Source organism: Odontesthes bonariensis, chromosome 2, assembly GCF_027942865.1.
Source record: "Odontesthes bonariensis isolate fOdoBon6 chromosome 2, fOdoBon6.hap1, whole genome shotgun sequence".
In the NCBI taxonomy this organism is placed as follows: Eukaryota; Metazoa; Chordata; class Actinopteri; order Atheriniformes; family Atherinopsidae; genus Odontesthes; species Odontesthes bonariensis.
In genome coordinates this window covers 18,135,251-18,159,976 of record NC_134507.1, presented here as the reverse complement: position 1 = coordinate 18,159,976, position 24,726 = coordinate 18,135,251, and the positions used below count along the sequence as shown (strand labels likewise).

Below are 24,726 nucleotides of genomic sequence, written 5' to 3'. Positions count from 1 at the left end.
GGAATACAATATGGCAAGCAGCTGTGCGGACAACCAATAAAGAGAATAGGGTTATTCCATAACAGTTCCACAGCTGGTCCAAACCTCCAGTATTCACTTTTCAATGAAAGTGCGGTGTTATGAGGCAGTGTGGTTGCACACAGTTGATAGAAAAAAGGAAAATAAAAAATTACAATAAGAACAGATGGAAGGAAGATGTATTCACTTCAATTTATTGATTTAAGGGTATGATTTGGAGGTTGGTCATTTTTCTCACATGGTTTCATGTAGTTATGGTAACAAAAACTTTTTGGTTTTAGCAATTTCACGATCAAATGAGTTACATAACTGACTTGGATTGACTTCACGGCTATTTTTGTGTGCCTGTCCACCAAATTAAAATGGAATTTTGAAGAACCACTGAAATTCTGTTGACAGACTAATGAATGTCTTTCTTAGTGGGAGCAAAAACAAAGAAAATCTTCCCAGAACTCTCTGTAGCTTTCACATAGTCTGTGTGATTCATGTGAAGTGTTATTTATTTAACTAATGAACTCGCTAAGCTACAGAACATAAAAACCATGATCAGCTGTACAAGTTGGGCTTTTTAGCATAGAGTTAGGGTGGGTCCAGATAGGACCATGTTGTTTGGCTCTGAGCAGCACTGGCTAACACTCAGATGTAACAAGCCATGTAATGTGCTCAGTCTTTGAACCAAAGCTCTGGCTTGAACAAAAGCTCCATGCTAATAAATCAGACTCAAACTGTATGCCCCAGGACACAAAACATTGTCCACAGCACTCAGTACAAAAGAACTTCAAATACTAATTCTCTCCGCAATGTAGTTGAAACATTCTGAGGGGATGAGCACTATCTTTACTTTGATTTTAATTAGAGTGACATCCTAATTTTAAATCATATTAAACTTAATGGCATCAAAATTGTGCAATTGCTCATTAGGTCAATGAAACATTTAATTAAATCTGATGTATTTCATGGCTAATGGAGGGCAACATCAGCTCTGTTCATGCTACATCGAATTAAATCGACCATTTTAGAGAAAGATGAAATTATTAAAAAGTGTAGAGTCAACTCAGTGCAAAGCTGTACTCTCACACAGACATTCCAACTGAAGGGAAATGTCACATTCACTTAACAAATTGACACTGGATAGAAATATAAGCAAATATAAGAATAAGGTGAAGGAGTGTGTTTAATTGAGAGCACTTGGCTGAAAGTCTGGATATAAATACAAAACAAAGACATGTGGTCACCTAAAAAGACCTGAGCAAATATATGATGTTACTAATGGCAGGGGAGGTTTCACCTATATTTTTCAACCATCCCTCCATATGGCAAGTGCTTAGACTGAGTTCACTGTACCTCAAAAGAAGCAATAAAAGCACCTTAAAAGTGCACGCATATTACGCAAGTGCTGATTTCCTGAGCACTGGAGGTTTATGTCAGACAGATTGCAGTTGTATGAAGTGTAGGGAAAGAAAACAGTGCTTCCAATCTTTCATCGTGTGCATTCACGCACAGAATGACTGCTCCACAGTCAGCAAAAAAAAATCATCAAAATACAGCTTTCAGAAACCATGGGGTGGACAGGAGCTCAATAAGGTTATACGTTAAGCTTTACAATTAAAATGAAGCACACCTTTTATTGCCATAAGCTATGCTTGATGTTACAATAAAACTTTTGGAATATTTCTCCATCAGAGCTAGGAAGAGAATGTTTTCCTTAACTTTTGCCTGGCATCATCATTTGAGAGGGTTAATATTTGGACATTCTTTACAAACACAAACCCTCAACTGAGGTCATCACAAAAGAAACAGCTGTTTTGTGGGTCTCCCGCTGCCAAGACAGCAATTTTTGCTGAATTACACAACCCTGACGTCTTGATGAAATCACTTTGGTAAGCCTGCGTGGATCTCTGGACTTTGTTAACCTTCACATTACAGTCGTATGTTTGACCCATATGGCTTCGGTATCGGCTTCTCACACTCCAGAGAATTTATTACTCACCAGATTTTAAGTCTGCAGTCTTTACTATCAGACAAAGGACTGCATAGTATATAACATCGCAAATACATCAAATGAGCTCACACTAATAAAAACCAACTGAGAAAAAGTGGTGGATTCAGCTGCTGAGAGGTGAAACGGCAGATAATGGAAATTAGATTAAGAGAGTTATGTGTCGTCCGTTCCTTCCTTCTGATTATCTGTACAGATGTGGGTGAAAACGGAAGCATACATAATGTCTGGAAACGTAGTATGTGTGAGAGTTTTTGCAAGACTACATCTATCAACGCAAATGTCTGATTCTGATCCACCAACGGCTTTGGTTCCCACAGCAGAGAAAACATTCATGCATTTCAAAGTTGTCAGAAAGTTACAACTGCAACTTTATCTGTGCTTGCTTCTTCTTTTCTTTTTTTACAATTCTTTTTTTTCTATTTCATTTTGGATTATCTCTATGTACCCATGCCTTGCTACAAAAATAAAAATTGGGAAGCTGCTATAGTTTCATCTTAAAAACAGACAAAATTATTCAACATCCTGACCAAATCTAGAAGCTTTCAAAGCATTTGAACACAATCTATTTTTGTATCCCCCATCGTTTTGGGGTCAGAGTTTACAGAAGAACAATAGCTAAACCCAGAAACCCTCAAAATAAAAATCATGACCGCAGACATTAAACTCAAATATCACAGCCTCTGAAAAGAGGAAAGCAGATGGTTTGTCTTTACAATGGGGTTGCACTGCTCTACAAGAACAACAAGAACAACTGGATGTTTAAAGGAGAGGTCAAGTTACAATTAAGTTTATACTCCAGCTGCCTGCTCTGGGGTGCAAAACTTTGCTCAAATTACAAGTTCCATCAATGTTTGAGCCCAATTATTTCCCAATTTTTATAAAAAAAGAAAAAAATGACCTAATTCAGGAGAGGAAACAGGAAAATCCAAATGCTTACAATTGACATTTGGGAAGTTGTCAATACAAATCTCATCTCTATCTATATCTAACATGACTCCAAAAACCATCTACACTGAAACGGTTTAAACTTACTTCAAACTTGTACTTAAAGATGAATTGTGCATTTACATCATCTTGAGAAGCTCAGACCATAAACTGGAAAGACAGTAGACTTCATGATGCATTTCAAGTGTTCCTCCTAAACTCAGAAATTAATATCTGGCACCAACAAACAACTCTTCAAAAAATGCTTATTTATCTCATAAATTTCTAAGTCCATAAATTAGTAATCATCATGTTGCTATTAGTTGGATTCACGCCATCAGTGTGCTGGTGGTCCTTTTAAAAGAAATCAACAATCAAATAGGTAATAGGCCTAAAGATAAATATTTTTGTCCATGGGTTTCAAATATCGCTCGCCAGCGCCACCCTCTTGTTCAAGGGTCTGGCCTTCAACTGGTTAAAAAGAATAGCACACCAAAAATAGTAATGAGGTGCTGATAAGTGGAAACATTCAAAATGAAAAACACTGCATTTGTCATTGCTTTCTTTTCCTTTCAGTGCGGAACTTTTTAATAATAACATCAAAGCAATGTAAAAACTGAGATGTTTGGACTTATTTCTAAAGCTGATATTACATTTCTAGCAATTATAGAGAGAGTGGAGTGCTAGAAGAGGGTGCAGGCTGTAGCTTTATTCTGATTAGACAGTTCATTATTTTTGTGTCCTCACCAGAGGGCTAATTATCACAATAATAAAATCAGTTTTTTACGTAACTTTGATCAAATCACCTTCAAAATTGATTGCGTAGAAGAAGAAAAAAACAGTTCTAAGGTTATTTGTTTAGAAAATATAGGGGATTTCCTGGTCATACGCTTCCTTCAGACTCACAGTCTCACATAACCTACAGTATATTCTAGCCCTGCAAACACAGATATTGAGAGCAGACAATATTTTTTAAGACCTAGTTGTCTCTCATACAGTATCTGCCATCTGGAAACTCCATCAGCTTTAAGACCCATGCTTCATTTTTACTGTAATCAGCAACAGATTCTCAGCTGCAACAAAGTCACTGGATTTATGCAACTTTGGGTTTTTTCCTAAGTCGAGTGGAAAACCAGTAAAACAAAACTGCAACTTACTAAGATAATCAATCACGTCTGATACCCACACAATGGTATGCATGACGGAGTGTGACACCATCGTGTCCTCTAACGTTCCTCGCAACTAACTGTGACACAATTAGGCTTGAAACTGTAATGGAATTACTCCTCCATCTACTATGACTATGAGAATCACAGATTCAGCATATGAAGAAGTTCTTTTTTTTCATGACCTGAAATGATGAGGAATGCAGAGGCTCAGCAGTCCTGCAGATATCCGACACCACTGTTGAGTAGAGCAGGAGAAAACCTTATTCATTTCCAGCTCCTGTATTTATTAACAGTAGATCTTGTATCAAAGCACAAGGGGGCAAGGCATCCAGCCCAATACACACGCCTTCAGTTTTCACAACGCACTGGGGTTCAATTACCTGGGTGGCTCTGGTAAGGGCGGGGGGGAGGTCAAAAACGGCACAAAACAACTTTTAAGAGCTAATGTTGACCCAAGGAACAACCTTCACTCCCTCCCAGCCTCTGAAAGGATCCCCTCATGGTCTTAACGACGCCGCAACCCACGGCTCATGTCTCTAAGCTCCACTGATTTGGAGACACAGCAGTCCTTGAGTGTCTGACAGCCCACCCCTTAAAATGCGGGTTCAACTCAATGGTCAATTCTTATGTGAGACAGAAGTATCTTTTTGCCTCCACTGACTGATTTCTGCTATTATTACCACTTTTACCACTACTTAAATCCTCGTATCGCTCCTTTAATCATCTCCCGTGCCCCTACATAATGCAGTGTAACTTAACAGTGGACACTTGTGTTGAAATGCCTCTTTGGAACCTCCCATTTGTTTTTTTTTCATACCTAAAATACAAGGTTAATTTCTTGAGATGGTCATTCGTGCTTCCTATGTTAGGCTGAAAGAATGTGAAGGATGGGGATTACTCTGAGTGGATAATGTGTCTTCCATCTGCTGCTGTAACGTCTGCTAAAAAAAGAAAAAAAGACATTTAACGCTTGGCAAGCTTTCCGTATAATGTCTTCGGTGGTTCGTTGAAAAGAATTATAGGGTTTTTCCTCTATTATACAAGGAAACATGTTCTTGCTGAAACTGCACATACCAAACTGGTAAACTGAAGGTTCAAGCAAAAGCAGCACTTGAAGCATAACGTTGACGCTGCCTTTTATTCTCCTCCACATAGGACACAGAAAAACTGTGGTAAACAGTCACTTTTGTGCTTTAAAGAGAGCATATTTTGGAAAAATCTTTTTTGGTGTGTGCTATCAGCTAAAAAACAAAGCCAAATTACTAGATTTGGATCTTCAGATTTGTAGAGTAAACACATGTCACTCTACAAGGTTATCCAGTCCCTCCCTCTTTATATCCGCTTAAATTCAATTTAAGATAATGCTGCATATGCTGTATCTTAGAAGTGGGACAGTTAAACTCTTTTGCTCTAGCTTTTTAGCTTAGTTATCAACATCAAGTCTCATCATTGTGAGAATGCATTAAGCATTCTCACTATTACATTCCTGTTTCTCTTTATTATTATTCCGTATTATTATTCCGCCGATTTTTGGCATTCAACTACTCCAGCATACTTTCAGCTATTTCAACAAATTTGGTATCAAAATGTTCAGCTCTTTCAGCTCTTGATGGGAAATATTTTTTGGTGTTTCTAACTTTTCAACTTTTTAAGATATTAAGCTTTTTGTTCAACTTTTTTCCCCATTAAAAGTAATGGTAAATCTTCAAATCCTTTCAAATCCTTCAAAACTTAACTAGTTCAGCATACTTTCAGCTAGAGACACCATTCAAATTTTAAAATGTTCATAAGACATTCAGCTATTACAAAATGTTTCATCTTTTAAAAATATTCGGCCAATTTTGAAATATGACAGTTTAAAAAATATGAAAATTAAGTTCTTCAAATCCTTCTCTTCAAATCCTTTCAAATCCTTCAAATCCTTCAAATCCTTTCAAATCGTAACTAGTTCAGCATACTTTCAGCTAGAGACACCATTCAAATTTTAAAATGTTCATAAGACATTCAGCTATTACAAAATGTCTCATCTTTTAAAAATATTCGGCCAATTTTGAAATATGACAGTTTAAAAAATATGAAAATTAAGTTCCTTCTTGGATTTTAGAGTGAGACATTCAGCAGTGCTGATAAGTTTCAACTTTTCAAACAAATTACTATAACTTTCATACAGTTTAACTGAGAGAAACAAATTATATCTTAAAATGTAGGAAAACCTGTCCTCTTTCAGCCAATGTAACTCCTAAAGAGCTCACATGGACAGATTTTGAACTATGAGCCTTTAAGCTTGAACAACTTCTCAAATTCTGAGGAAATCTGCCATTTTTGAATCAGCTTCAAGTGTTTCAAACTGCTTCCATTTAAATACAATTCACTCCACAGATGTAAAACTACTTTGCTAAGTTCCTCTAAGCCTTCTGCTTCTAATGGTGGTAAAATTATTTTTCTAGCTGCTCAACTTTTCTCACAAGATGTATTTGAAGTCAGTGTTCGGCGTCATTTCTCTCCCGCGATCGGCGGGCGGCCGTCTCATCTCTCCATATATGTTGTGTGTGTTCAACCTGCTTCGATTTAAATATAGTTGACTCCACAGATGTAAAACTACTTTGCTAAGTTCCTCTAAGCCTTCTGCTTCTAACGGTGTTAAAATGATCTTTCTAGCTATTCAACTTTTCTCACAAAACGTGTTTGAAGACAGTCTGCGCCTCAGATTTGTCCCGCGGCTGCAGCAGCTTTGCTCTGTGTCTGTCTATGTAGTCTTTAAATATGTTATATGTACTTCTTGTTTAACAGAACGAAATGGCTTAATGATAACACTACCGCCGTTTCGTGCGTGCGGCCGGGGTTCAATCCCCAGCATGTCAGCTCAAAACTAAAAAAAAAAATTTTGTAACTATTTAAGCATACTTTCAGCCATTTCAATTGTTTCTAGCTCGAAATCATTACACTTTCATCTTTTAAATGTCATTTCAACTTCAAACTCCTGTTTCTTCTCAGCCTTTTTTAGCTATAGCTCTTTCAGCTTTTAGCTTCTTTTAGCTTCTTTAGCTGTTTTAGCCTTTTTTAGCTTCTTTAGCTAACTTCTAACTCTAACTCTTTAGCTCCTTCAGCTGCTAGCTTCTTCAGCTCCTTCAGCTGCTAGCTTCTTCAGCTCCTTCAGCTGCTAGCTTCTTCAGCTCCTTCAGCTGCTAGCTCCTTTAGCTCCTTCAGCTCCTTTAGCTCCTTTAGCTCCTTTAGCTTCTTTAGCTTCTTCAGCTTTAGCTTCTTCAGCTCCTTTAGCTTTAGCTTCTTCAGCTCCTTTAGCTTTAGCTTCTTCAGCTCCTTTAGCTTTAGCTTCTTCAGCTCCTTCAGCTTTAGCTTCTTCAGCTGTTTTAGCTTTTTAAGATATTTTAGCATGGTAATTCAGCTCTTGCATTCTCACAGCTGTTTCGCAGGAACAGCTCTTTCTAGTTAATTATGTTGTTCACTTGACTTAATATAAATGAGCTAATAATGCCTTACCAGTACTTTATTTAATGTTTTGTATCCCAACCAGAATATCTGAATATCTCTAATTGGCATTCTTTCATTTTTTCATTTTTTACCAGTCGGAAGGTGGGAATTTTGATTTCCCATTTGTCTGGGAATATGCACCACCTGCACAGCACCAGTAGCAGCTTTTATTAAAAACAAAGATCAGTGAAATGTCGTCCAAACAAGCAAGAGTTCTATCGTTCGCCACTAACAACTTAAAACATCAAGTACTGGAGTCCAGAGTTTATGGAGCCGATATGTGATTATGATGATATAGGGATTATTATGCAAGTAGTTACGTTCTGCGGTGTGTTTGAACAACTTGAGCTGTTTAACATTTGACTGGTGTTGACAGACTGTGCCTAAAAGTGGGATTGATAGCTTACCAGCAGCCCATGGTCCGACTGAAGACGGGGAAAATTTCAGTATTTGAGACTGTTTATTCTATTTCAGTTTGGTGTGTGGTCTGAGCTTTCAGGCTATTTACTGTATATTCTCTCATACCATAATAATGTGGGCTAAGGGTCATTAAATACGAAAGGTCTAAAACAAGGCAAACCGGGGCAGAGTAAAGTCAAGTTAGTCACTTCACATCCTAAAATGATCTATATGAAAAAAGTAGTGTCTCTCTGTGTTATTTTGGCCAGAGCATGTCACAGACATTTTATTAAGATATGAAGGGAATTGTGTCACCTTGTGTAAAAGGGCATAACATGTCTCCTTTAAATTATCTACAATGTGCCTTGTATTAAAGCATCACAACACACCATTTGGTGCTTCAGAAAGAAGTAATTCATCATTCTAATAAGCTGTGCAGGTTGAATGTGAAGCCATATGGTGCATCCCAGAGGAGACAATAAATACTATAGACTGCTATCTTAAAAGACTGGAAGGAGAAACACAGGTTCTCTTTGCCGAGGTCATGTTCTTCCTGATATTTACGGCGCAGCATTTTGAGCTAAATGGTAGCCCCCGAAATGCAAACAGTGTCACAATAACTCGCATGCTGTAGTTCAGCATATATAATACTTTGTTCACCATCATGTGTACACGCCTGCACCATGCCAACGTTTAGCATGTGAACATGCCGACATTCACTAATGTAAAATAAACAACACTAAAGTGAAGTTTTGTAGGTTTTCTGTCATTAAAACAAAATGATGTGCTCGTGATGAACAAATACACGAGTTAACTGAACATTAAGTTTGTACCAAATGTACATGGCAACCTGTCAGATACTAAGACCAAAACACATCAAGAGATCAGATTTTGGAGAGCATGGATATCTAACAAATATTGTATTTATTTATTCATTTATTATGTTTCGTTCCAAATCTACAGCACAGCCTCAAAGCAGGGATGTAATCCAACGTTGCCAGGTTTATGAAGCGCTATCACAAGCCTTGAAAAGTGGCTGTGAAATAAGTAAAGAATATGACTTTCATCCATTGGGTTAGGTTTAATGTCTTTTTGCATAATTTTTTTCTTTTTTTTTTTATCTTAGATTTAGGCTACAAATCAATCAGAAGAGGTTTAAAAAAACATCCGAACCCTCGTAAAATGTCCTTCAAATGTTAAAAAGCGAAAGGTTAGAGAGAAAAATCACCTACAATCTACAAATGGCGCAAAACATGCCAGAAACAGCACTGTGCCACAATCTCGAGCCATCCCTCATTTCTTTATATTTTGCTTTCAATGAGCCAAACTTTCCTGTTCTCCAGGCTTTCTGAAGGACTCTCATTTTCTGTGAACACTTGCTGCTTTTTCACTCCTCTTCCGTTCAGTCCTTGTAACCGACTATTTTCAATGACTTGTTGAGTTTTTTGGTTTTGAACACTTACCGATTAATCATTCAAGCACAAAGAGGGAACCTAACTCAAGGAAAGAACAAGCGTTGCATCTACACATAACAGACTACCAAGCAAAGAACTCATTTTATCTTCAGGAACTTTGTTACTAGCAGCCAAAGAGACACAATTTGTTCCCATTTCTTTAGTTGCATCAACGAGAAATGCCAAAGATAACACAGTTTGACAGACATAAAACAGTATTTTGCACCAAGGTGATCCCCAAAGAGCTATTAGCTGAAAAAATATCAAGTGGAGTACAAAAGAAGAAATGGCTGGTTTAAAAAAAACTACCTACAGCAGATTGACATTGAAGGATTTTGTTCTCTTAAGGACATCATTTTCAGACAAAGGGATGCATCTGGACCTTCAGTTGATCCATCTACTGTTCATTGAAGCTTCATCATAAATGGTCTCCATGAAAGGGCGGCTGTCAACAAGCCGTTCTTATGGAAGGGAAACAGGCAGAATGAGCTGAGGGATGCCAATTGACACAAGAACTGGACTGAAAATCAGTGGCAACTGGGCCTATGGAGGGATGAATACTCGCCAGAGTCTGGACCTCAACATGACTGAAGCAATGTGAGATCATCTTGACATAGAACGGAACAAAAGGCAGCCAACATCTAGTAAGAGCTTTGGAGTGTCCCTCAAGAAGCCTGGACAACTATTCCTGAAGACTTCTTAAAGAAATTACAACAAAGTTTGTCTAAGAGAGTTCAGGCTGTGTTGAAGAATAATTAGAATCATTGGAATAGTACAAACTCTGTTTTTGCTTAACATACTGTATTTCCATTTATGTTTGCACTTTTCAATAAATGGATGCACCTATTACCTGTTGTCCTAAATTAGGGTTGGCTGAAGACTTCTGCAAATGTATAGCATACATTATGCCCTAATAATTCGATGCAAGACCAGTTACAAAACCAGTCTACGATCAAAGCAGAGGACCGACTGACCAGTTTTGCATTAGAGCCACATGTGCTTGCTAATATACAAAGAGCACAAACTGACTGAAATGGACTATTTATCAAGATCTGGATCATGCTTGCTATTGTACAAAGATACAATTCTATTGATTGTGTAAAATTTTACTGGGATGATATTTTTAAGATTAGCATTTGGTTTGTGTTCTTGCAGTGAACTTTAGAACATAAATAATCCCTCCGGCTAAGCTTAGCCTTAAAAACATCTTGCCCTTGCATAAAAAAATTATATAATAATTAATGGACGCATTATCTTAGTGGTACATTTATTTCATGTGAAGCTTAAGTGCTCATCCTGCATATTCATCAGGGCACGTTGACAGCCATAATTGTTTAATCTGCCGGTTGACTTCAGCAAGACAGTAAAAAAATTAAATAAAAATCTGCAGAATATCCATGTTACCTGCTGGCTTCTCTCAGAAGCTTTGACAAAATATGAATCATTACTGCTTGCAAAAACAAAAGGCAAATTGTGGTGAGAGAGGGTTCAAGCTGTTCCTTAAATCTCACTCACTCTCCACCCAGTTTACATAAGCTGGGTGGAGTGGTGGAGATACAAGCATACTATAACTACAGCACTGTACGTGATGCCAGGACATTTTGAGGGAGAGGAAGGGAATGACAGTGTGAGCTGACCCATCGAAGGCAGACAGAGACAAACAGGCACTTCTAAAGTTCATTTGGTAAATTCTAATTTGTATGGGCTGATCTTACCTTAGAACAGACATTAACACTTGATTGAGTCAACACAGAAAAACTTTAACAAAAAGGTTTAGGACAAAATGCCAAACACTGACTTTGAGATGGATAAAAAATGGCTGCAATTACAGCATTATTTCAACAAGTATGTGCAAATTATTTTTTCCTTTCCGGTATTCTCAATTAAGGGGCAAAGTTGAAACCACTGAATATAAAGCATCTGAAATGACTGAGTGAGATTCTAGCTTGATTTTACTTAACATCCCTCCAATACAGTGTAAACTGAGGAGGCATCCTGGAGGATCTATTAAGCCATTATAATGAACCAACCTCTCTGAACCTTTGGCAGGAAATTGCTTTTTCCATTTTCTCCCTGAGTTTCTTCATGCACAATCTGACTCCTGAGCCAGCATCTCCCCCTGGCAAACGCTCATAAAACAGACAGATGATAAAGCCTCAGAAGGAGTGGGGACAAATTCAATAATTAAAAAAAGAATATTTAACTGCAGCACATTGTTTTACTGGGTAAACGTTTTCATACCACTCCATTAGACTAAGCCTTTAGTTTTCATTGATGTCGGTTACATAGTAGCACCAGTGTTTTAGGAGTATCATTTCACAGAAACTGAAGACTACAGCAGATCATCCAGCTTTCCCTGGTCTACCGTGTTGATATACCACAACCGCACCTACTTTAAACCCAACAAACCATCGAGCTGTATAAACTACTGAAACAAAGACCACAACACAAACTGTATCTTCAAGCCAGTGCAACGGAAAATACTTGCTTGGCTCGGGAGAGCAGGCTGGAAAAGTGGAGAAAGCCGAGCTCGCTTATAGCTCTGACCTAGATTTGCTGATCTGTCAAAGGCATATATTATCTGATCCAAGGTAAGGGAAAGTTGATAACTGCACTGGGCAGCGGCCACAGCCAATGTCTGTGGTACAGTAGCTTTTACAGCAGGACTTCTGTTGAAGGCCTTGGGTCATGGCAAAAGTAATGCAGAGCTTTAGTTTTCCATTTCTAGATCTGTCACTGTTATACCCCTCGTACTTTTACACCTCTGTGCAAAAACCTTAGATAAACACATGGTTCTTAACACAAAATCAAATGACAGAATACAGCAATTTTCCACTCAGTACATCCAAATATTATGCAGGGAGACCCATGGTGGTTTAAATCTGCACAGCCTGAAAATCCATACAGCCCTTTTATCAAATGAGGTAGACACTTTTAGTACCTCCACTTCAGCATATGCACTATGCGACTGTGTAATACACAGATCAATCTGTCAGAAACCATTAAAAGGTTTGTACTTATCCTGCAAGGAAATGGATGCTAAATCAAATAAGTTTTGAAGTCATCTTAGCACACACCTGGACTTGTTAGTATTGGCAGTGAGATATGGAGGGATGTCCCCCAGCCAAATGGAGCAGTTTCTTCTGACTTCCATTGCAAACGGTCTGCGATTTCAGCTAAATGCTAGCAGTGCTGCTGGACACAACATTAGCAAAATGTCTGGAAAGGGGTTGTATTTATTTCTGCTAAAGTGTCAGTGTGTAATAAAACTGTCAAATAGCTTCAGGATGCATTATTAAAACCTTGCAGTCTAATGTTTTGCTTTCTAGAAACTCACAAGACACCGAGCCAAATTATAGATGAATGAGCTTAGCAATAACAACATGAAGGAAATCATAAATCTGCAAAGAGATTTGCACGAGGTCCACGCAGATCAACTGCTACAACTTTGCACAGTGGTCAGCCGAAACACATAATTGAAGGGGCCTCTTCTTAAAATCACAGAGCTGTGCAGTTCAAATTCATGGAGGACAGAACTCATATAAGGCCCCTGATAAAAGGGACTTCAAGGTGTTGGAAAATCTGCTTCACTGTGGCTCCCCATTGGGCTGAAATTCTACTGGAGCAGGATGGAAAAACAAATACATGAACCCTCGGGCAGGGCACGTGACACTTCAAAGCGTTCTGACTCCTTGGACCCTCTTCCTTTAGGCCAGTGTGGCACTCACACCCATTGAGAAACCCAAGTCAAACTGCCTTCCTGGTCATCATTTCCTCCTCCATCTCTCTTTCCCCTTCCTCCCCCTGAAGAACACATGAGTCCCATTACCGTTTTACTGTCTCAGCACACCATTAAAGCTAAAATGTCAGACCTTGTTACTGGATTATACCTTCCCAGTCACTCTTGTGCTCCATATGATGAATTTCTTTTAAGAAAAGGTACTCAGACAGGTGCTTAGATCTGACTGTTGGTGCTTTTTGAGAACACTAGGTTTTCATCTTTCCAACATTTTAAATGTAGATTTTACATAATGTATTTAATTTACAAAAAAATCCATTCAGTGTTCATATGTGTGGACCTGTGTGCATGCATGCAACTTATTTCCTACATAAAATGAAGTTGTGTGTTATATGCAGGAGACAAAAACATTAAAAATTGTTCATTTGAATCACATAAACCCTTAAAAACTGTTTGGCCCCGTCTGCAAACTGTTTCCAGAGGTCAAACAGCTGACTAAGGACTTTCTGCAGCTGGCATTTGTAAACCCGGCGTGTCCTGTTGGCTTTCCATTAAAGTGAGGTGGAATAATTAATACAAGTCTGGAAGACATTCCTCTTGCTGGAGGCAACATTCTGGCCCCCAGCCTAAACCAACAGTTGGAAAAAACAGGGCTGACTGGAGGCCAAAGCGAGCCTCCAGATGGGGCTAAGTAACAACTACCAAGCCTTGTACAAAAGAGGTGAAAGGGTTGAGTTTGGGGAAAGGGCAAAACTGTTTAAGGAGGACTGAATCATGTGCGAGGCTGTGTGCGCCTCACATACATGTAGCATGCATGCTGCTTATTGTTTTGATTACTCACCACTCTCGCTCTTTTCAATGACGTCAACAACCTCGCCTGCTTGGAGACTGATTTCTGCAGGCTCTTGTTTCTCGTAATTGGCCACCACCACATACTGTTCCAGGAGCATAGGGTCCGAAGCATCCAGACCTGGAGTTGATGGAAAAAAACATGCTGTCAGCCAGCTGCCAGCCATAGGTCCACGAGAACGACTGTTGGGCACTCGTTGTGCCATAGGCCACTTTGTCTGTAGGGCTCAGCCAATCACAATAATCACAGGGATCAGTGCATCTTCCCCAGAGTCTAGCCATAGAGCTGCATCCCTCTCCAGCCCAACATCAAGGGCAATGGAGATGCTGAAAATCTTAAAAAAAAAAAAAAAGACTTTCCCTCCAAAGAGTGAAGGATCAAGCTGTCAAGTGCAGAAAATCCATTCTATTTTACTAAAGTGACATCATCCTTATTGTCAAACAAAGTCATGTTCAGGTAAAGAGGTAAACAGTTTGAAGACGAGCAGCAACGAGCGAGCAGAAGACAGACGGGTGAACTACAGCTAGCTGAGGACAGGACAGTAAAGTCGAAGAAAGAAAAAGTTCCCCTGGAAAATAAACCATCTGCTAAAAAGCCTCCTTCTCCTCAGTTGGGGCTGGAGCTGGAGGAAGAGTAGGGGGTTGTGTACGCCAATCATAAGAGTCGGCACTCTGGGCCTTAAATAGAACCAGATGAAGGGGCTGGAGCTGTGCTCAGAGGGATGGCCCTGTGTCTCTATGAAACACTAGAGCTCTGACTACAGCGTGCAGCCCAGCCAATGGAACTCTTCCTCTCTGTACTTCACTAAGTTAACCATTTAAAAACCAGCAGTGACTTAGTTTTTCACTTGGTTTGTGCAGGAATTGCTAACTGGGTCAATACCCATCCCCTCACCAGCTTTCAGATCACAAACAAACAACAGGAGTGACCTCTTAAGAAAGAAACATGTGTTTTTTATTTGTGAAGGCATCTAAAGAACGTTTGGTGCCCAGTTTATTGCAAACCTCCACAACACTTTTCTCCCCTCCTCAAGAGTCAGGCTTTATTAACTGAGGCTGGCTGAAGCCTTAATCATGCAAAATCCTTAAAATAAGCATAGCTGAATGAACCGAAGCAGATCTAACAAGTGTCAGCTGGAATCCAGACACAAACCAGCTGATGCCAAGTTCACACATTAACAAGAGCTTCTGCTAACCATTGAGTTCAAAGCTGTTTGCACACTTTAGTTTCTCTCTGTGTACCTTGATACCACTGCTACAGCTACTATGTACCTTTATGTGAAGTTTGAATAACAAGCAAAGATCTACAAACATTGTTGAGATCTCAATCTCAGACATGGCCAAAGAGAGGCTAAATGCTTTCAGTCACTGCTAACAATTTACTACAAGGTAAGGTTAAACATGTGAGCTTTTTAGTCGTAATCAGCAAATATTTCCAGCAAAAAGAAGAAAAACAAAACCCCCATACACATTTTTTCAAATGGGTATAAACAGCCTCTGGGAAGAGTAATTGTTTTATTCTGGGAAAGGAAAGTGAGATCAATTGAGCCCAATAAATTTGGGGATTTGGGCTGGAATAAAGAATGACTGAGAAGGTTTCATTCGGCTGCCATTACTTCAAAGAGATGACCCAGAGACAGTCCCCCAGACAAGAGATTACTCCAAATATAAATAAAATTTTGCCTTCAATTTGGGAACAACATCTGAAGTGTCAAACGGCTAATAACTCAAAAAGTTTTCTACACCAACTTCATCTCATATGCTAAAATTGCCAAACAGACAGGATTACTGTGGTTGGGCTGTGGTTTTATCAGGCCTTATCTATGCAAGATGTTTTGTTAAACCACAAAATTGGGTGCAGAAATGACAGAAAGAACATTATTTAAACATTGCCTTCTTGTTGTTTAATAAATTACATGATAGCAATTACTTTATCTGGAATGAAAATCATATTAATTTTGACAGTTTTAATAGATGTGCATGGTTGAATAGCTTGTTGTAAAACACAGATGAATTAACCCTTAACAGGTACACAAGATGAGTGACTCGGTCCCTGTTAAGCTGTTTTTATTCATACATGCAAAAAGGTATTTTTGAGTATTTCCACATTTCAGGTCAGTGAACATATAAGTCAGCAAGCATTATCTCATAAAGGTATGACCTCTGTCAAATGACGTAAATGCAGCTTTCTAAAACATATAATTAACAACTGCTGCGCCTGAGCAGTAAACACGAGACCCGAGGTGAGTGAGTAAAGACTTTGTCAGCAAAGTCAATCGGCCTGAAAAACAAAAGCTAATATTTCAGCGTCATTCAGGAAATTAAGTGTTTTCCAACAGCAGGAAGACGGAGCCTGAACAAGGAGAGCATGTGTGAGAAAAATGAGGGGAAACAGAATGCAAGTCTAATTTCAAACAAGAGCTTCAGCACTTCATTTAGTCCCTACCTGAAAAAAAAACTTGAGATTCCTGAGCAAACACATGGAAAAATAACCAAAAAATTATGAATGAAATAATCAAACATCCAGCTTCCAGCTCCAGTGAAATCTTGCGGATCTAGAAAAAAATATCCAAACGCTTTACCAACTCTTGGTGTAAGTGAAGGAGTACTAAGTTTATCTTTCAGGGTTGTGGGCTACTTCTGAGGAAATAAGTCGAGAAGCACGTGTATGTCAACGCGAAAAGTATTAGTGTTGAAATGCATTTTGTATTGGTGTCCATCACATTAGTGCTATTAGCCACTTTCAGTGTTTCTCTCCCTTCGTTCAGATTTGTACATGTGTTTCCAGCTCTCAGATATCCTAACCCTATCCAGCCCCCAGCCCCTCCCGCACTCACCCATCATCAGCTCCTTCCAGAGATGATGACAGTTGGGAACCTTGCAATAACTCATCAGTAAGAGGAGGAAACCAGCAAGTCAAGTCAACTCATTTATACACAGACTTTCTTTCTATTGTTAAAAGATTTTGCAGGGTTCTACTGGACAGCAAATACTGTAATTGGCACCAGGTTTTATATTTTAGTGTTACATTTTAAGCTCTGAAGTGACTTCATGAGAGCAGAACTTGGCTGAGAGGAGTAAAATTTGGCAAAGTGCAACGCCTTTATTTGGTTTGCTGCGGCAGATGTGCAGCTGGATTAGAAGGGATGCAGAATTGTTCTTCAATGTAGTACAGATGTAATCATGTCACTGAATCAGTATGTAGCCCTGAGGGGGAGAAGAGTCAGACCAAAAAGTAAATACCACCAAACTCATCTTACTGTAAGATTTCATTTTACTAGGTTGAAGAATGTGTTCAATATCCTCATGAAATCTGCTGATTATCTCACATTCAAGGTCTCTAACAATGTGTATATGTATATAACGTGTAATAATGAAAAAACTAGCTGAAGTGAAGTTTGGAATAATGGGAAATTTGCTTCCTATAATTGTCTTTCTTGCCTTTATTAGCTCATTGCCACCTTTCATGAAACATGAAAGCAAGCTTAAAAGGCAACTTGGACTCTTATCCTGCCCTTCTGTGTTTATGTGATAATAACACAATTCTCTCTGACCTCTGGAGTTTTACACTTGCATACTGTCAACATCTACCCCCTACTGCACATGTTGTATAACCCTTACTCCACATACTTACTGTACATACATTGTACCAATATTTCCAATCCAGTTTTATACTTTATTTCATCTCATCTTTCTTACTCTTTCTGTCTAATATTGTCTTGCACAATCGCACTAAGACAAAGTCTTTGAATGTGTACACTTACTTGACGACAAACAATTTCTGATTCTGCTTCTGACTGTGTGCATACACCACAGAAGCAAAACTGGGACTTCTAAAAGAGTACAGGGTACCTTTAACTTCAGCAGAAGCACATATAACAAAACAGTATCTGTTCTAAACACTGTTTTGAGCAGGAACCTTAAGCTCTGCCTCCAGAGTGGGAGTCCACTGTGACAAATGGTCACTTATCAGAAACAGAGCAGCCTGTACTGGGTCTGCTCTGTGCGGCAGAGGGGTGGAGCTTCCACACAACCAGACTTCAGTGGTAACTTAGGGGGGGAACCTCTACATTGACTGTAGCTGACATGAAATTAACTTTTAGGCAACATTTCATCACAACATTCAATTGTGGGTTTGTGCTAACCCACATGTGAATCTCTCAGGTTCAGTGAGACTGCAGTCGTAAGTCCAAGCATTAAATAGCAAAGATAGAGAAGCTGCTGAAACAGTGTTTGATTGTTAGAGAGCTGATTTTCCTTAATGATTTGCAATGCCAGTTTAAAATCTTATCCATCTGGAAACCCAAACAAGCACACAGACCTTTCGACCCCCCCCTCTGCCCACAACAACGATGCATAACCACATACAGTACACACACTGTACTGAACATGCTGCTGGCCCCCAAGAGACCTGCAGCGCAAATAAAGACAGCAAGTCTGCACACTTTGACACACTCCCTCGGTCTGTGCGCTGACATGGTTTCCACTTGCCACGTAAACCTCCTCCTCCTCTCCAGCTGCTTTTCACATGCACTACACCCCCGAGCGCTGCATTTCTTTTCCTCTCCTACCCAATTTCCAAAAGTCTTCTGCTCATCTGGCTTTCCGTTTGAATACAGATAAGAGGCAATGGTTTGAAGTTGATAAGAAGCTCCTGAACCTCAGTGTCATACAACGTCAGCAGCAGCTAATCCTGTTTACTTTTAAGATCGTCATGACAGCACGTCCTTTCATCAGTCACTGTCATCTGAAAGTGATTTACACTAATAAGCTAAGTATCAGCAGTCAATCATGACAGCTCCCTTATATGTTCGAGAGGAGATAGCCCGCCTTTCTATGAACCATAAGTAGATAGTGCCTTGGCTGTGATGTGCAGTGAATTATAGACTGCTTCAACTATGTGGGGCTCAAGTTTGGGTCACAAACAATAAATGAGACACAGTTCTGAATTTGATCAAAAAAGTATAAAGAGCCACAGTTCAGGAACACAGCACCCTTTTAAAACAGCTCTCACACTTCTTAAACAACTTTTAGCAGTTCTCCGGAAAGAAAGACAAATCACCACAACGAGCAGGAAAACGGCAGTGTCATGAACACAAAGGCAATAACAAAACCAAAAGCAAGTGATCAGCTGTGAGTGAGCCTGTAATGTCCCTCTGCTTGCCAGGTAAACATCATCAAACCTCTAACCACACCGGTTTTGTGGTGAAAGGCTACATTCTCCGTTTTGGGGCAGGGGCTCAGCAAACTCTTATGGGAGACCAGAACCATGTAATTATGGAACCCATAAGCTGCAACTACAGCATAAATTCACCACAGACTCACTGCACTTTATCTGCTGTCCTGCTTTAAAAGTGAAATACCAGCCTTTAACCACTAATGTCCATCATGGGGACTATGGTGAAGGTTTCTAGATCAAGTATGGAGAGCTTGTTCAGAATGAGCTTAATGTTAACATTAAATTATCAGGAGTACTAGGCATGTAGCGTATCATCATTGTTTTTATTGGTAGGCTTCATGGAGGGGCTGAGGAACTACATAACTATTAAAACATTTTCTGTAATATCCAAACTCAGAATCAAACTGCAAGAGCTATGCATGAAAATGACAATATGACAAATTGTCCATGCATTTTAATTTAAGTGGGAGCAAGTCTAATTTCTTGCTCAGACTGAATGTAGGCTACAAAACGAGTGGACACACACACACACACACACACACACACACACACACACACACACTGCTGAAATAAGACAATTTTTCCATTTCACTATGTGGCTGGAATTTTCTGTTACATAAAGCCTCAATACCATGGAACACATTACTTTGGAGTCTTATTTCTTTTGGTGACAACCCCTGCACAGCTTCTTCCCAGAGAAGATCACCCAAAGGATATTTGCTTACAGATCATTTACTGATACTTTCAGAACCCAGCTTTGAAGAACATGATTGTGACAGAGTGCAGGAAGGATGGCCATTGAGACTTAACATCTGATTGCAGGACAAGTGTGTAATTTAGTAATGCATACGGGTATTCTAAGACTGCATGCACGCAAGTGCACACACATATAAATACAGAAAAACTGCACAGCTGTTAACTAAACCCCTCTCATACTTTTCCGGCTGCCTCCTACGCTCATATCCCCATGCTCAGCTGAGTCACTCGGTCTCTTTTGCACTCTAACACACACATATAAACACATCAACATGAACCCAAAAGCCAACGCTGGCAGTGTAAATGCAGAGACCCAAACAGGTGTTCTTGTCCCCCTAACACTGTTTTCTTAACGATTTCATAATAATGCACAAGTGTTAGGGAAGGACGTGTGAAAATGTACCTATGACATCATGATGGAGTTCACTTAAGAAAAAAGAAAACAAAATCAGTGCTGTAGATACATTTCTGTTGGATAATCATCTTCCATGGAAATGTATCTTCTGCTTATTTTGTGGTGAGCTATTTGTTTTTTTCATAAAAGGGAGGCAGTGACTACACATGACTTTGTCCAAACAAGAGTCAAAAACTGAACATGTTCATGAGATATGTAACAATGAAAGGCTGGCAATCTCCTCATGTGAGAAGCTGAAACCAAATATTTTGTTTAAAGATTCCTGTTTAAAGGAATGACAGAAATCACAAACAGATTATCACAAGAGTTGTAGCATTCATTTTGTGTTCACTAAATCGTTAAATAAGTGACCAAACTTTGCAGCTAGATTCCAGATATTCCTTTTCCTTCCCAAAAACAGAGGGTTATTGTTTATACAAAGAGAGACACTTTTTTTTCTTTCTATTTTTAAACTTTTAGTCTTCAACCCAGCCAATACTGCCATCTTGTCCTTATGCAGACACTTTGATAAGCAAAACTGGTGGAGTTCTCCTTTGGGTTTCATTAGTTTCGTGCAACTGTTTGAAAAATTATAGAATTAGTCATTTTCTCTGTTTGGAGCGACACTAGATATCACATTATCATTCAAGTAAACCGTAAAAACACTGAAGATACAGTACAATAAGTGTGTCAAACTGAAGTGTTGAATGAAATTAAAAGATTTTCTTACCTGACTTACGTTTACCAGAGCTCCCACAGTCTCTGCAAAAGAAACAACACCAGAGCAACATGGTCAGGGCAGGTGTTTGTCCAAGCGAGGTCAGAGCATTGATACGACTTGATCAATCTGGTAGCTGGGTAAGGCTGAATCTCTGAGACCATCCAAATGCAGTTGGCACACGACTGCCAGCCAAACCCTCACTGAGAATGCATGCAGAACTTGACCCACGACCAGAGGGAGGGGGACAGGGTGGGACACATACGGGCGAGTGCCACAGCAAGCATGTCAAGAACAGTAATAAAGCAAACCATCAGCTCTTTTGACTAATATACTGTCATGTGTGTAAATATCCGTTCAAATGGAGAACATGAGTGTGATGCAGCTGCCTGTGTTTAACAGAACGGCATTTAGTGACATGACAACAGTATCATATCTCCCTGTTAAGTCTCATTCATGTGTAGATGTGAAAGGCCTCTTTCTTAAGCTCGGACTGTGGCAAAATGCTGACAGAGAGATCATTCGTGTCAAAGAACTTGCCCTATGCTTTGACACTCATTAAATCACAGAGCAGCAGCGAGCTTCCCACTCGCTGGGCTCACATTTGCCGTCCACATCTGCATGTGGCTAAAAGCACTGACCTTCATCAGCAGTGCATGGATATTCAGACAAATGGACATTTCAGAAAATGCATACAGACAGACAAAACAAACCAACTAGGAAAACAGACACAGCATTTAGAACAATGCAGAAAACACAACCTAATACTTAGGAAAACTAAAAGCAGCAAAAACTGCATTGAGAATGCTACATGGGGTACTTGTTGCCATGGCGACTCAATAAATAGTGTTCCATGACTTGCTCGTGACTCTTAAGATGCTGCTCGCTGCACTATCAGGGCCACTGCATGCTGACCGCAAGCACATCATTTGTCTAATTTAACATTTAAAATTCAGCTCCATTCATCAATCATGAATTCAATCATGAAAGATTCATCAATCTTGTCAAAAACAAAAAATGAATACATGATAAATACATCTTCAATTACTCATTAAGTTGATGTCACTTAAATCTGATCTATCATCCCTAATCTTCTATGATGCAGGTGCGTCAATGAGAAGACTCAAGCTTGAGGGCCTTGTGTGGGCTGTTTGCTTTTCCTCGTTGAGTTAACCGAGCAGCAAACAGAGACAACTGAGAAGCTCAGGTTTGACACAGCTTGGAACAGACCCCTGGCTCTCTGGGGAGGCCAGCAGAAGGAGTGGAGCCATGACCAGTCATGGATATGATCACATGGTTGGATAAATTGTCTTCAACGGTCGCCAGCTTACAGTCTGTTCATCAACTTCAGTTCACAAAAAAAAAAGAAAATAAATAATAATATTTTTGCCATTTCTAATAGAGATTATTTCACCCTGTGGTACAAACATATTTTTTGACATTTGATTTGTTCTTAGAAGACTATAACAAAAATTTAAATGCACATGACTAGGTCTATATGCAGATGTCTTAATCAATACTATCCCGATAAATCAAATCAAATCAAATTTATTTATATAGCACATTTCATGTATAAACAATTCAAAGTGCTTGAGTGATAAAGACTACTATGACGAGATACTGTCATGTAAAGAGCATTTTGTGATTAACCAAACCCCAATAAGGCCATATTCAGGTAAAGGTAAGCAGGAATCACTATAAGCTAAGTGAAGTGTGCTGATCCTACTCACATTATCTTAACATGTATAGAGGGTTTGCATCAACATCACTGTTTTAACTAAACACGCACCCTGAGGAGCAAGGCATTCAACATGGCTGCCGTTGCTAGTTAGACTACAAATAGTGAATATCCTCTTAAATTAGGGGCTGTTGGGTTTGACAGGGAACATTGCAACTTACTGAGGAATTTGTTGACCACTGACATTAACATCTGTGAAGATATCAGGTTTTTTTTTATGTTTATATGCATCTCATTCATATGCTTGGAAAACTCAGGAAATTCACAAAGCCTGAAAGTATACAAAAGCCTTGATGGCTGAACATATGTCAAGGCAGGTTTTGTCAGCAAAATTATATTTGGAGAAAATATATAATGTCAACCAAATTCTGTACTAATTTCATACTTAAAGTGTATCGGTAATGTTGCAATGATCAACATTTAAACCTCATACATAATGCAGACCTAAGAGAGAGCCGCTGCACCCATTTTCACACATATTACAACTGGGAGATACTAAATAGCTTTTGTAAGTTTATCAAAATATTTCACACTAATGACTTTTATTAAAAAAAGACCTACTGATAATCTACGATTGTGAGCAGGGATTGCATGAGTCAACTGCACAACAGATCTTCTCCATTTTAGATGTGCTTTTGAGCAGCAGGATGGCAGCGGGCAAAAACAGGACATCATTTTGGGGGGTGTTTTGAGGGGTATGGATAAAACAAAGGCTTTCGATGGGCACAAATCATGCAATGGCGCACAGGAACGAAACATGGACATGACTCATTCATCAACAAGGCTCTGGAACGTGTACATGGGAATATGAATGGAATAGCCAATGTACAGTTCATTGAAACACTTCAGCCGGAATACTGTCTTTTTTTAAATATGATCAGTACTTTAAGTATCTTCACAAAAGACACTGAAGAGAAATAAGCAGGCATTATAGAAATGTGAATTTATCAAGCTAAATAACAATTTTTGGTGCAAAGTGCAGAATAAAGTGACTTATAGGGGCTTAAATAGTTGATTACACCAAGCCCGGCAGTCTTAAAGAAAAGACAACAGTGACCTCGACAAAAAAGTCCCACTCCAGAACCAGTGTTTGGTTTGCCCCTTCTGGGCTACCGTAATAAACTGGCCATGTAACAAGATGGAGCAGAAGGCCCAGCGCTTTTTGGGTTTTTTTTGGGATAAAAACTGCTCCTCGTAAAGTCATGAACAGGCAACAATTCTTATTTTCATGTATTTCTACACTAATCAAAACATAGTAATGAATACTTTCTTGCACGTCTACCAAGACCAACATTAAGCAAAACATTTTCATAAATAAATGTGATCCTCTGTTACTTAAGATTAATCAGATTTTGGCGCAACACTTCTCTGTTTCCAGATGTACGAGCGAATACAAGACAGCTGCATTAGAAGCATAAACGATACTCTTAATTTATTGTAGAAATAAAACAACCGTGAACACATTATTAAATTAGACCGCGGCAAAGTAGGAACAAAGTTGATATTGGATGTTCAAGCAAAATTCATACGGTCTAAAAATAATCGCAACTCAGCATCAATATGAATTTCATAATGTCAGAAAACAGGGTAAGACCAGCTTTTAACTAATTTAAGATCATAGCTTTAGGTGAACAAATCAAATATGTAATGGGTTTCAAAAAGAAAAATTCGCACATTATGGCAAGCACCTCAAACAAAATCTGTTTGGGGCGAAGATGAAAATGAGGTTTTGGGAGAAGTGACAAAGACAAAGTAGATGCTTGACCTGCTCTGCTTGCTCATGACCCTCAGCACAGAGGTGGAGTTATATTCCTCCCAAGAGGAGAATGAGGACACAGCTCTGGCTCTGTGGGCTTACCTCCTATCACTATAAAATCTAAAAGTTAAGAAGAAGATGC

The 24,726-nt window shown here is 39.1% G+C and overlaps 1 protein-coding gene across 3 annotated transcripts in view; it reads right to left on the bottom strand.

Moving 5' to 3' along the window:
• LOC142395073 (SH3 and PX domain-containing protein 2A-like) overlaps positions 1-24,726 on the bottom strand; it is a 55,092-nt gene that overhangs the window by 11,000 nt on the left and 19,366 nt on the right. For all 3 annotated transcript variants that reach the window (XM_075478416.1, XM_075478417.1, XM_075478418.1), the window contains 2 exons: positions 21,103-21,134; positions 14,036-14,164 (listed from right to left, as the gene is read on the bottom strand). In XM_075478416.1, the coding sequence (XP_075334531.1) occupies positions 14,036-14,164; positions 21,103-21,134 (161 nt within the window). The remainder of the gene's footprint in view (positions 1-14,035; positions 14,165-21,102; positions 21,135-24,726) is intronic.